This window comes from Nothoprocta perdicaria, unplaced genomic scaffold (genome assembly GCF_003342845.1).
Source record: "Nothoprocta perdicaria isolate Ctin4 unplaced genomic scaffold, notPer1 scaffold_12, whole genome shotgun sequence".
NCBI classification, from domain to species: Eukaryota; Metazoa; Chordata; class Aves; order Tinamiformes; family Tinamidae; genus Nothoprocta; species Nothoprocta perdicaria.
In genome coordinates, this window is record NW_020454316.1 from 7,091,494 (window position 1) to 7,104,408 (window position 12,915).

At 40.8% G+C, this 12,915-nt stretch overlaps 2 protein-coding genes across 2 annotated transcripts; one reads left to right on the forward strand and one right to left on the reverse strand.

Moving 5' to 3' along the window:
* Nucleotides 1–19: 19 nt before the first annotated feature.
* Nucleotides 20–2,923, forward strand: THUMPD1 (THUMP domain containing 1). The gene is made up of 4 exons (XM_026054100.1): nt 20–145; nt 284–467; nt 757–1,005; nt 1,238–2,923. Exons 1-4 carry the CDS (start codon nt 41–43, stop codon nt 1,558–1,560), a joined length of 861 nt encoding a protein of 286 aa, XP_025909885.1. The 5' UTR covers nt 20–40; the 3' UTR covers nt 1,561–2,923.
* Nucleotides 2,924–3,507: 584 nt separating this feature from the next.
* Nucleotides 3,508–11,689, reverse strand: LOC112959941 (acyl-coenzyme A synthetase ACSM4, mitochondrial-like). The gene is made up of 14 exons (XM_026054101.1): nt 11,611–11,689; nt 11,064–11,326; nt 10,267–10,477; nt 9,540–9,747; nt 8,944–9,087; nt 8,371–8,527; nt 7,111–7,190; nt 6,560–6,683; nt 6,078–6,158; nt 5,768–5,869; nt 4,772–4,899; nt 4,587–4,686; nt 3,900–4,019; nt 3,508–3,616 (listed from the first exon to the last, which is right to left on the reverse strand). The coding sequence occupies exons 2-14, from the start codon at nt 11,262–11,264 to the stop codon at nt 3,518–3,520; spliced, it is 1,755 nt and encodes a 584-aa protein (XP_025909886.1). The 5' UTR covers nt 11,265–11,326; nt 11,611–11,689; the 3' UTR covers nt 3,508–3,517.
* Between the last annotated feature and the right edge of the window lie 1,226 nt (nt 11,690–12,915).

A 12,915-nucleotide genomic window follows, 5' to 3' on the forward strand; every position in this document is an offset into this window, starting at 1 on the left:
GGCCAAGCGCGCGCGCGGCGGGCGGCAGCTCGAGGCCGGCATGCGCGGCATCCTCATCACCTGCAACATGAACGAGCGCAAGTGCGTGGGCGAGGCCTACAGCCTGCTCGGCGAGTACGGGGACCTGCTCTACGGGCCCGAGCAGGTAACGGGGAGCCGGCTTCGCGCGCCCTTAGCGAGCGCTGGAGCAGCGGGCCGCGCTGCTGAGGGCTTTGCCCCGCGCGCCCTCCCACTGTGCGGCCGGCTGCGTGGCGCTTACCCGGGCCGTGACTTGTGCCAACAGTTCTCAGAGGCCGAGGAGCGGCTGTCGGGAAGCGACCCGGAGGAGGATGAGGAGGACGACGTCGAGGCAGCCCTGAGGAAGGAGGTGGGCCAGATCCGCGCCTCCACGGAGCACAAGCTGCGGCGGTTCCAGTCGGTGGAGAGCGGCGCCAACAACGTCGTCTTCATCCGGACGCAGGGCATAGGTGCGGACGCAGTGCACAGAGCACAGTGCCTGAGGAAGCAGCTTATACCAAACAAATACAGGCTTTCTCTTCTGCTCCCCCACAAATTTTGTCATTACCAGGGTCACTACACGTGGTGCTGGCACAACTTTAGCAAGATCTGGCTTGGGYAAAGTAAAACTACTTTCAGATCAGGGTTTCATGCTGGCAGCAGTGCAGCCAAGCAGGTTTTCCCAGCTTAGTATATGAGGGGGAGGAGGGAGGAAAATGCCTTCAACTTGTGTCTCATACCTTGCTGTTTTTCTTGTAGAACCTGAGAATCTGGTGCACCATATATTAAAGGATATGCATACCACTAAAAAGAAGAAAACAAGAGTCATTCTGCGCATGTTACCTATTTCTGGAACTTGCAAAGCTTTTATGGAGGATATGAAAAAATACACGGAAACATTTTTTGAGCCTTGGTTTAAAGTCCCTAATAAGGGTACTTTTCAAATTGTTTACAAAGCTCGTAATAACAGTCATATGAGTAGGGAAGAAGTAATTAAGGAGTTGGCAGGTATGTATATACTTCACATAGAATCAAAACAAATAAATAATCTGCCCAATAGTGGGTGCACAGAACTTGGGTGACAGCAGAGTAGGCTTAATGGGCCTTTGTTTTTGTTGCTAAAATCTTAAGTGGGTTAAGATGTTCTTAAGGGAGATGTTCTTTTTCCTCTGTAACCCTTCTTACATTAAGGTATGCTAAAGCTATTTTTCCATCTTTTAAACTGTTTCTTATTTTACAGGAATTGTGGGCAGCCTCAATCCAGAAAATAAAGTGGATCTCAATAACCCACAGTATACTATTGTGGTGGAAATAATAAAAAACGTCTGTTGCTTGAGTGTGGTGAGAGACTATGTTCTGTTCAGAAAATACAATCTACAGGAGGTGGTGAAGAGCAACAAAGAAGATGCACAGCAAAAGTCAAGTGTGACTGAAGAAAAAGACTCAAAGGCAGAAAAAAAAGAAGTGGAGGAGGAAGAGAACTCAAAAGAAGTAACACAAGAGAACAAGAATGAAGGTGAACAAGAAACCAACCCCAAGGAGAATGATATACTTACAGTGTAAAAGATATAGTAGATGGGAAAGATAAACACAAAGGAAATCTATTAAAAATGCCCTAGAGTTCTGAAAGGGCTTTGTGAAGAGAAGAGTGGGTTTTCATTTGGAGTCTTGTTTTTTAAATCCACATGTGTAAGAATTTTAATGCTCACGGTGTATCTGCAGGTGGAGCTGATGTTATTGCAGACATAACAGTGCTCAAAAGGGAAAGGTGAAATGGCTGTAATTCCTCTGCAGCTTTGTTCTGTGTTGTCTTTATGTAGCATGGAGAGCAAGTGTGTGCATACATATGCACATGTGGCCAGCCTGACGTATACTGACTCTCCCTTATTGTATCTGAGAACTGCAGAAATCAAAAGACATTCCAGAATCAGCCCTAGCAGCATGTAGTGACAGAAGTGAGAAATCTTGAAAAGGCAGTTGTTTGCAAGAGGATTTTGAGGGAAGTGAGTGATCTCACAGTCTGGGTGACTGCAGAACTCTCAGATATATTTTGCATGTAATCAGAAGGGGATAAAACTCCTTATCCTTTCCTGTATGATGAAGGGATATATACACACACATGGACATCTTTCTGCAAGAATATTCTGAGTCTTTAAAGTGTAGGGGAAGAATGCTATGATTAAAATACTTGAATATTTGTGCAAGAATATGCAAGAATGAATAACAACTGGCTGTTGTAGAACAGTAGAAGTACAGTGCAGGCATTGCAAAGAATTTTAGCAAAATTACATTTGTGTTTACCACAGCTGTGTATACAGCAGTTACTGGCATACAGCAAATGCTCTATGTACTTGTTGAACAGAATCCTTTTGAGTAATTTCATGCAAATAGCYGTTTGCTGCTCTTTCCAAAGATATAACTACAAGGAGTAAAGGGGAGGAACAGTTTTTGTGTTTTTTTTTTTTTTCTTGAGGTCTCAAAACTTGAATTTAAATACTGCAAGTTTCTTATGGAAGAAGCTTTCTGTTACACCATATTGGATGGAGTGGAAACAGGGGTAACTTTCGGTCATAGTTTTAGCTTTATAATACTAATTTTGTTTCACATTGAAAACAACGTCTATCAGTGCCTGTTTCCATTGTCAGCAGCTTTTTTGGTATCTCAGTGAATTAAAAAAAAAAATCAATAGAGCATAGCTATAATCTGCTTTCCAGTATGGTTTGGAGTATGCTTTTGACACTGCTAGCTTCAGTATTTCATTTGTAGACTAAAAGGATGGGGTTTGTAAATGGAAAAAGGCTTGTCTTGCAGAACACCAAGTGTTACTTGTCTTGGTTTAAAGAAAAGGATGTGTTTAAGCCTCTTAACAGTGTTTCTTTTATGATTTCCTCTTTTCTCAAAATTGTTTTAGAAGTTGGAAAATCAAGTGGACTTTTTTCTTTCTAGACCTGTCCTTTCCTCTCCATTTATTAAAACTCTACTTTCTTACCCAACTAGTGTTTTCTTTAAATTTTAAACCTTTTTTTGTACGGACTTAAACCAGTACCACCATATTCACACATCGGAAAGGATCATTAGAGACCAAACACAAAGACTAACTTTGAATGTTTATTGGTGGGTGATGCTGATAATCAGGATTAACGATGCATTCATTGGTCAGGTTTTTTTTTTCCCTCCTACCACTAGCTCTCCTGTATGGAAGATCTACAGCTCTTCAGAAGAAACTGCTGAATAACTACCACCTACTTGTGAAGGTTATGTCTGACGGTTAGAGGCTGCCCACACTATAATCTTAAAGATGTCCACATTTTGCTACTTAGATTTTTTTCATAACTCACCTTAGTAAATATTTATTGTAAATACTTTTATTTCTAAAAATCCTTGAGGCTTTTAAGATGCATACAAGTAGGGTACTTAATTTGGATGCACGCAAGAACTATAGCCTTCATTACCTCCTATCGTGATTTTCTTGTTAAATGTAATAGGCCTCATATCAATCAAAGKATCTGCCTTCCAAGTGTTAGGTGGCTCGAAGATGCTGGCCCCACTCCTTCTTCCTCAGTTCATTCCGTCTGATTTTTCCAGTGATCGTCTTTGGAAGCTGCTCAACAAATTCAATCTGATGCAAAAGAGGAAAAAGAATAAAATGATCTGATTTAGAAAATTTTGATTCAAAACAGCAATGGTCTCTCCAGTATTTGGTTTAGATAAGAATATAGTGATTGGAGAAACACTACATTATCTGAAAACAGATGGGAGTTACCATTTTCCAGTCTATCTTTGAAAATCATGTTTCTCATATTTATTTTTAAGTACAGACTTACAACAGACAAAAAAGCTAAGATCTCATGCTAAGAGCTGAGTCTAATCTTTTTACTCATAGCCTTTCCATATTTACTTGCCTTTCTGGGGTACTTGTATGGAGCGGTGACTTTCTTAACATGATCTTGCAAGTCGCAGGTCAGATTCTTTGGATCTTGTAACTTACCGGAAGGAGATAAGACCACAAAAGCCTTTACCACCTATGAAAGGAAAATAATTAAGAATTATAGTATTAATTAAATTAGAGCAAGCTAGCAAATATGACATTTGAGAATAAATGAGTATGGCCTGCAGTACAGGCTTGCTATTTAACACCTGTGCGGTAAACAAATCTAAAATTGGAACTAAATAATGTTTCTACCTTACATTAATCCAGATCCTTCGCAGTACAAGATAAAAGTTTCAAAATCTGCTTCCAAATTTGTAAAAGTTCTGTAAAGGACTTTTACAGTTTTTCAACTCTAAGACTACCTGTATTGTTAAATTAAGGAATATAATTCTCCAGGTAGTGGATGAAACTGTTCTTCAGTTCTGACCAGAGTCACCTTTATATACAGTGACCTGTTCTTTAGAAAACTAATGATCATATGAATCTATAAATAAATACAAAATCTGGGGCAGACAAATTTTCCATTCCTGTTACTGCTGATTAAGTGGTGGAACCATTTGGATAGCTCTATGAAGAGTCTTGGGAATTCTGTGGAAGTTGAGTATAGCCTCTGTTACACAAATTACCTTATGGGGTAACTTTAGGTACTWTTAATTACCTCTCCCCTGACAGGATCAGGGCTGCTGACAACAGCCGACTCCACCACAGCTGGGTGCTCTATCAGGGCGTTCTCTATTTCAAATGGTCCGATACGATACCTAAGAGAGAGAAATTAAATGCTTACTAGAGGAAAGGTATACAGGTATTAGACACTTCCTGGCCCTTTAACCAAAATCTACAAACCCCGAGGAGATGATGACATCGTCAGACCTCCCCATAAACCATATGTATCCATCCTCATCCTTGCTCCCTCTGTCTCCAGTGATATAGAAGTTTCCACGGATTGTCGAAGCCGTTTTCACTGGATCATCCTGTTGACAAAGCAACAACTAAACATTCTAAATACTGAGAAGCTTTAAGCATATAGATGAACTTTGCCTCTTTGGGCACTATCCATATTATCTTTCATTGCACTCTTCTTGCCTAAAAAGTGTAAGAGGTTGTGCTCGTTTTTTTGCAGAGGGGATAATGTATCACACAGGCAAATAAAGCACTAAAGGTCAAACAGTAGATCTACAGAAGAATATGAGACAGAATCAAGATTTCACATCAAATAGTCCTTGTTCAGTCCCAAAAGAAATTCTTATTTCTATAAAACTACAGATGTCTTAAATTCCAATTAAGACACAATGTAGGGGCAGAGTGAGAAACAGAAAAGTCACTTTTTTTTTTTTTTTTATCCAGCGATTCAGCTGCTTTTCCTTGGGGCATTTATAATTGTACCCTGGCTAAATCACCAAGCTTGAAGATGTCCAGATCTGAGCAAAGGAGTTCCAATTCTTACCAGCCAATTCTTGTAGGATTTGGGGCTAGAAAGGCATAAAACGTGGAAGGAACAAATACAGATACCCCTTATCTATGTCTTATTTCAGGTGCATTTCAAAAAGCTCCTCTTGCCTTCTGGGCTGTCTCTAATTGTGAAGAGGACAGCAGACCAGTGTACCCCAACAAGAGGAAGAGCAAGCAGTGCAGGAGATGCACCCTGGAAATATGCTAGGAAAAAGCACTCTTCCTTTTGAAATTAGGGGAAGGGGTGAGAAGGAGTGGGTCAAGGTGAGATGTCACAAAGTCTCTAAACCAAAAACAGCCACAGTTTGTGTTGCACCTCCTACTGCTTGTATAAATATATTTCACCCTGCAGGTCTAGAACAGCTTTCTGGAAACTTGCTGTTAACTTACCAAGTAGCAACTGAAAAAAGTAAAAGGCCGCTTGGTATTTATTTTGATGGCAATGTCTCCTTCTTTGCCAGGAGGGAGAATGCTGCCATTTTCATCTAAAATCTGCAATAACAAAGACACAAGAGTAATTGCAGTATCTCACTGAGAAAGAGACAGGTTCTAAACAACAACAAACCAATGGATCAGCTGATAACATTTGACTCACAGACCTAAATGTGACTGTACAGTACTGACGGTTGTACTGTATCCTGCACTTTCCTGTGTTTTACCTTCAAGAAATCAACAACAACAGAAAATGAGACCAACATACCTGAACATCATAGGGGGGAGTTGCCTTTCCCAAGGAACCTGGCTTAATTTTCATTCCTTTCATATTTGCACATATAATTCCCTTTGGAAAAGAGAAAAAATCAGCCCAGGTATTTTTCCCTTATCGTTGCTGAGGCTATTCTTGTTCTTATCCTGTGCTCACTGTTGAGCTTGTTTACGATGTAAATGTTTCACATATGAGCCAAAAAGTATATGGACTTCACTGAGAAACTTGGACAAAAAAATCGAGATGTTTCAAAGGTCATGTCTTAAAAGCAATATCAAAACCAATTTGTAAGCAAAATAACATGCTCTTGTAGGCAATTGCCATAAACCCTAACATGACTTTTTCCCCCTGGTTTGGGTAAATATGTATTTTTATATGTAGTTATATATTTACCAAAAAGAACGTTGTTTACAAGTCCCCTGAGAATTTTAAGTGACATTTGAATTGTAACACTTTACAAATGAAGGTGAACATACGATTTCTGTCTGGCCGTAGCCTTCATAGATATCCAGTCCTGTTTGCCTTTTCCAYTGTGCCATCACTTCTGGGTTGAGTGGTTCCCCTCCGGTCAAGCAGTACTTCAGTGCCTTAAATGTGTAACTTCATAGACAAAGGACATTGCTGAGTATCAYAGGACAGCCAGGGACAAACTGTGCTCTCCCTGACTCCCCTATACTGAACACTGTGACTTGAGGGCACACCACACTCCCTTAACAGAAGGGTTAAGGCTGGCAGAAAGCCTAGAGCTCTGGTCAGAGCAGAGCTGGAGAGGCTGCACAGACATAACAGACTGACAGCAGTGCAGCTTCCATGCCTGAACACYGTCCTCTGCACTTACTGCTTGTGATATATTTTGTCTTAATTTGTCTCTTCAAAGCTAGGGAAAAGGCTGGGCCTCCAGAATGCAACCTGTGTTCAGCACATTTTTGCCACCTCTCTGTGTTTACGGATTACGTGGCTATATGGGCCACAGAAAGCACCTTGCACAGACATGGTGACAGTCACACCGCTGGCAGGAGGGAGGTACCTGCTGAGGTCGCGCTGCACCAACATGCGGTAGCCGGTTGGGGGACTGCACAGTGTTGTCACTGGATACTTGCACAAGGTCTGACAAATTAATAAAAAAGTAGAGGTTAAACAACATCATTCTGGGGGAGAGGRGGGCAGGGAAGACATTGCTGCTAACTACTAATGTCTCTTCCGTATTAGGGCATAAATGATACTGCACTGCCCTCAGCTCTCCTGACACAGGGCCTGACAGGCAGTACCGCACCCAGGATTGGGTCATCAGGAGCTCAGGTTGAGTCAAGAGCAATGCTGTATTAATAGGGGTATGTTTCGGATGGGTAAACATATATCTTCCTTTGATTGGAACTGAGCACAGATGATGTGAGTGCCTTGCTAGCAAAATAAAGATCTCAGCTGAGTCTCCGTTTTCTAACATGTCTTCATTTCTCATCCATAACACTAGCAGATGATTCACCATCACTCAGTGGAGTAACTGAGCCCCACTTTTTTACCTTGCTTTTGTCTTAAATGACCTTTGCTCAGCAACAGTCACAGGCCAGACAAATAAAAGCAAGGGGAGGCCTCTTATCCAGCAGTCTTCACTCTATCCACACCATGGATCAGTGCAGTTCTAGAGTCCACTGCACTTTGCGCTGTGAAACTCCACACATGCAGGTGTTTGCACGGCCAAGAAATGTATACAGAAATGAGCCAACAGCTACTAATCAAAAATATTTAAAAAGTAGAACTGAGGGTAAAAATTCCCAGATAACCCCTGTGTGTTAGGAACATAAAATTTTCCATATAATGTGCTTTGAGCTATTTAGTAATGGCACTCTCCTTTCTGAATGTCACAAGATTTAATCTGACATTGACTTGAGAAGCTTCAACATAATTTCTTTTTTTTCTTTTAGGAACAGGCAAATCTCACTCATTCAGTATTTGCAATACTAACTTGTCTTTCTTAAGAGTCATAGAAACTGACTTAAAATATTAATTTATATGTAATTCAGCTCATTTATCATTCAATACTGAAGTACAGAAGGGTAGATATTTAAATCATTCTATTAACTTCTACCAACTGGAAGGTGCCACGTATATCCTATGCCCTCAAAAAGCCATGCTGCAAAATCTGTTGTATTCCTTTTCACAGTGCAATCCTAATCCTATGCTATGCTAAAACAGCCAATCCCATAAACCCAAGGGACAGTGTTGATGATTGGTCTGGAAAACATTATGAAATATGAGTAACTGCTTACTGTCAGCATGGTATTCTTACATTTAAGATTGTTCTTGGATCAAATTGTGGCAAGGCATGTATAAAAACACATGTCCCCTGGGACCATGGACTAAAAACACCTCCAATAGCTGCCTTTGCCCAAGCAGTGTCTGACATGTTCCACAGGACGTCTGAGGGAGTCAAATTCATCCAGTATCTGTTTAAGAGAAAGGTGATTAATATGAGGGAGGCTGCAAGCAGCGATTTAAAAAACGTTCTTTTTTTTTTCTCCTGACCTAGTAAATCTGATAGAAAACTCCAGAGCTCAAACAAATACCTCTTGTTTAACCTTTATATTGATGGCAAAGATAAGGAAAAGCAAATGATACTCATTGAAATATGTTATTTAACCTGGATTTAGATAGGTAAGTTTTCACTTCTAAAATGGTGTCGTATACCATATCAAACAAGATCCTTGTTTCCTGGCTACAATTCAGCTGAGGATACTAAAAGAAATTATACGTTACTACCATGGGAGACTTGTCGTCTAACAGAGTTGCATCATGTACAAAAACCTGTTTGTTTGCTTCACATTTCAGAGCTGCAGAGGCATAACTGAGCTAAATGCTTTACCTTCCACAAAGAAAGCATCCCAGACCAAAGCTTCCGTAGGTGTGTTCGGCCATTTTGGGGGCACCTGTGGTGCCACTGGTAAAATAGATCGTCATTGGGTCCTGGCTTCTCGTCTTCACACAGTCATGGGCATCAGAGGCAGACCTTAAAAAGACAACGACAAAAAAGACCCTTATATAAAACAGTGGCTGATGTTATTTAGCAAACTGAGCTTGGATCCTCTGATCCTCTGACCTCCTTTTGCCCATGGGGCTCCTTGACAGTGACARTCGTTCACAGGACTGTTGCAATTCTAGACAACTTTTTTTTTTCTTTTCCAAATCAGTGTTATCCTGTGTCATGGACTTAACCCCTGTAATATCGTCCCAGCATGAAAGTGGATTCATTGAATCTTCTTAATCATATTTTAGTAGCTCTAGGAAGTTTTAGAACAGTAGCTTTGTCGTTTTGTTGGTCTTTCTGTTTGGTGACACTGAAGTGGGCAACTGTCTGAAGAAGCTGGCAGAAGCACAGTGACACAACGGCTGTACAGGCAATGCTAGCCAACAGCAGCTAATTCCAGTGGAGATGGTGGAGCTGTGGAGGAAGGTACTCACTTTAACAAATCGCTGAAGTTCAGCCACTTGGTCTTGCTGCTCTCGGATACAATTAGCTTCGTTTTCAGGGACGGGCACTTGGATGCAACCGAGTCCACTGCAGGAACAAGTGCATCAGTGGTAACAACGCACTTAGCCTTGGAAGTCAGCAACCTATAGCAAATGTCTTTTGCTGTCAGTTGTGTTGTCCCTGGGATGAAGATAATACCTAAAAGTGCAGTAAAATTGAAAATATATTRAACATGGTTCACTTACAGTCTAGATCATTTCATAGCTTCCCCCGACATGCTGAATGCCAGCATCATTCAACCCCGAAATGAGGTGAGGGAAAGTAAGTCATACATCTCTGAGCAGATGGACTCTGCTTCTACTTGAATACAGATGTGTAGGTGGGAAGCACAAAATCACTTCTGTTTCTATGAAGTTCTTTGCCCCAAGCACAATGTAAATATAAAATACTTCTTTGGGCCCATAAACTTTGTAGCAGCTATAACTTAAGTCCATCTGAAGTTAATTCAATTTGATTTCTAAATCTATACAAGCCACAGAAAGAGAAGAAAACACCACTGAAGGCAATTTCATCAGTCATAAGAGTCTACCCCTGTTGGTACCTTTAGCTGTCAAAAGTTCAAGCGTCAAAGTCAAATAATAAATGTAATTGTTTATGAACTGTTAACCAGCTTTTGCCACAAGCATTATCCATATGACTAGGGGTGATACAATTCACCTGTTCGCATACAAGCCACGTTCAGCAGCCACCACTCTGGGATTCGGGGCAGAATCACTACAATCCGGTCTCCTCTTTGCAGGTCACAGGGGCCAGAAAGCACGTTGGCTGCTTTTCGGGACAGGAAGCCCAACTCTTCAAAGCTCCACTTCACTTCACTTCCTTTTCCATTTATCCACCACAGGGCTGGGTTTGATGGCCCTGTTCGTTCCTGCACACAACACAAGGGTAAGTGACATACTGGTTACTTCAGGAGCTTCTCTAATTCCTCGCAAATTTACTGTGATACTCCAGACGGTGCAATTCGGCAACATTACAAGTTCTACAGCTTCTATTTAGCTTTTGTTTAAAAGAGTCCTTTTAAAAGTGGATGCAGCCCTGTGCCACGTGCTCTAGGTGACCCTGCGTGAGCAGGGGGGTTGGACTCGATGACCTCTGAGGTCCCTTCCAACCTTTGGCATTCTATGAAAAGGCACCTACCTAATACGGTGCATATATTTACCTAATTTGCAATGGCAATTCTGCTCAAAAATTATTTAGAGGCTTTTCCAAACCCATCACTGCATACGCTGATGAAGCAGAGTCATTGAGATACAGACAAAGCACCATATCTGATGCTAAGCAAATTGCATTTCCTTTTTCTACAGCGTTAAGATTAGGCTACAGTGGAAATCAGGAGAGAATTGAACAGAAGCTAATTAGTTTTATGGTTGACTACAGGAAAGCCAAAYGTACTGAAACGTACTGAACGTTCACTTAACGTACTGAAAACACATAAATGAAACCAGAAATGCAACCTTTTCTATTTGAGACCACTTGTCCAGGACATCACTTGCAAAATTGAAGTATTCAGGCACTTCCTTTTCACAGCGATTGATGGCTTCATAATCTGAGAAATTCAACGTTGCAAAAGCCCTGTGATGCTGGTGGAATAATCTGCAGAGTGTCTGGATGCCCCAAGGGGACCTCATTACTTGAAAGTCAAGGAAAATCTTCATGGCACAAAACCAGATATTATGTTTGTGATGAAAAACATCTGAGCTTTTTGATTATTCTCTTCCTACAAGAGACAGAAAAATCCAAATAGTAGCATTATGTACAAATTCCATACTGAGCTGTCAGTTACAAACAGAAAAGATGTATGTGGAGCAGAAAGTCTTTCTGTTTATGACATTTTATCCTAGCCCTTATGGGTAAGTTAGAGCCCCAGTAACTCTTTTCAGGGGGTTACTAGCCCCTTAATTTTGCAATTCTGATCAGAGCAAAGATGACCCTGGTTACTCTTCCCCAGGGATGTTTAGAAAAGCAAACAGACAATACCAAGAAAAAAAAAGTTGTCCATACCAGGAGATGTTATGTCTAATGGGGTGAGATATCCTTTAACTCTACCAAGTGTATCTTGCAATGTCCTCTTTGCAGCATCCCTATCCCCTCCACGTTCACTCTAGCCTTCCGAACAGCCGTGACTCTTCATTTATATTGCAAGTCATGTTCCGTGGTGGGGATTATATCCTCCTGAGAACGTAGCTCTTGTTTCTCTAATTACCTTCTGAAGAAAGGCACAATCACTAAAAAAGGTAAGAGAAGATGGAAATAATGTGAGTATGAATGACTGCATTTCTGGTTCACTGCCTTTGGTGAATGGATAATCCACCATATTTTAATCTATAACCTATTACACAGCATCAGTATCTTTGGAAAGCACAACCAAATGGGCATTTGTTTTCAGATCTTGGAATTCAATGTAGTTTGAGAATTTTCATGATAAACAAGCGATGGAAGTTTCTGCATAGAAACCTCATGGAATTCGGAAGTGATGAGGACAATGTAGAGGAGGAGGACAAGGAAAACTACTGAGCTATTGCTACAAAACTGGGTGACAAAGAAGGAACGAGAAACAAAATTCATTCTCTGGAAGGCAGCAACATAATACATGAACTAAAGCTATTCAATTGTGACAGATTTAGTTTAGGCAAAGAGTCCAACAAGGGGAAAGTAAGATCAAGATAAATAAACGCTACATATAAATGCACATATAGACTATATATCCTGGAGACTATAAACAATTCTGTACAGAGACAATAAACTCTATACAACTAAGGCTCAGAGGCAGGAAACATTGGAGACSATGCTAAAAACAACAAGCACAGGCAGTAGCTGGTGGTCAATCACGATCGGGTTATCAGCACTCACATGTGGGAGCTCTGCAGGCAGCTCAGCCAGTTTGCATGGCTGCCAAATCTCCAAAAGGCTAATTAATAAGCCCTCCCTCCTTTCAGGTACTCTTGTTTTGTCCTTAAAAAATACAATACTCTCAGCATGCAAATACGCCAGGGACTGGGTTTTATTCATCATTTGAGGTCTGCTTCTGCTCCTAAAGAAAACAATTTTAAACCTTTCACTAATTTAAGCAATGTAAGATCCATTTGGATTGATGTAATCTACATGGATGCAGTATTTTGTTTTCTCTCTCTCTCTCTTTTTTTTTTTTTTTTTTTTTTTTTTTTTTTACCTCAGGCAATTATGTGCTTAGTAGCTGGCAAGCAAAAAAATATCCCTTTCAGAGCTTAAGGATATGAAAGAGACAATATCCACCTGCACAGCCTCTCCGAGGACTCGTGCTTGTTTGCCAGTTAATAATGCAATTAG

Coding starts and splice junctions, on each gene's coding strand:
- THUMPD1 (XM_026054100.1), top strand. CDS start 41: ATGCGCGGCATCCTCATCACCTGCAACATGAACGAGCGCAAGTGCGTG. Junction 146..283: donor TGCTCTACGGGCCCGAGCAG/GTAACGGGGAGC, acceptor TTGTGCCAACAG/TTCTCAGAGGCCGAGGAGCG. Junction 1,006..1,237: donor AGTAATTAAGGAGTTGGCAG/GTATGTATATAC, acceptor CTTATTTTACAG/GAATTGTGGGCAGCCTCAAT.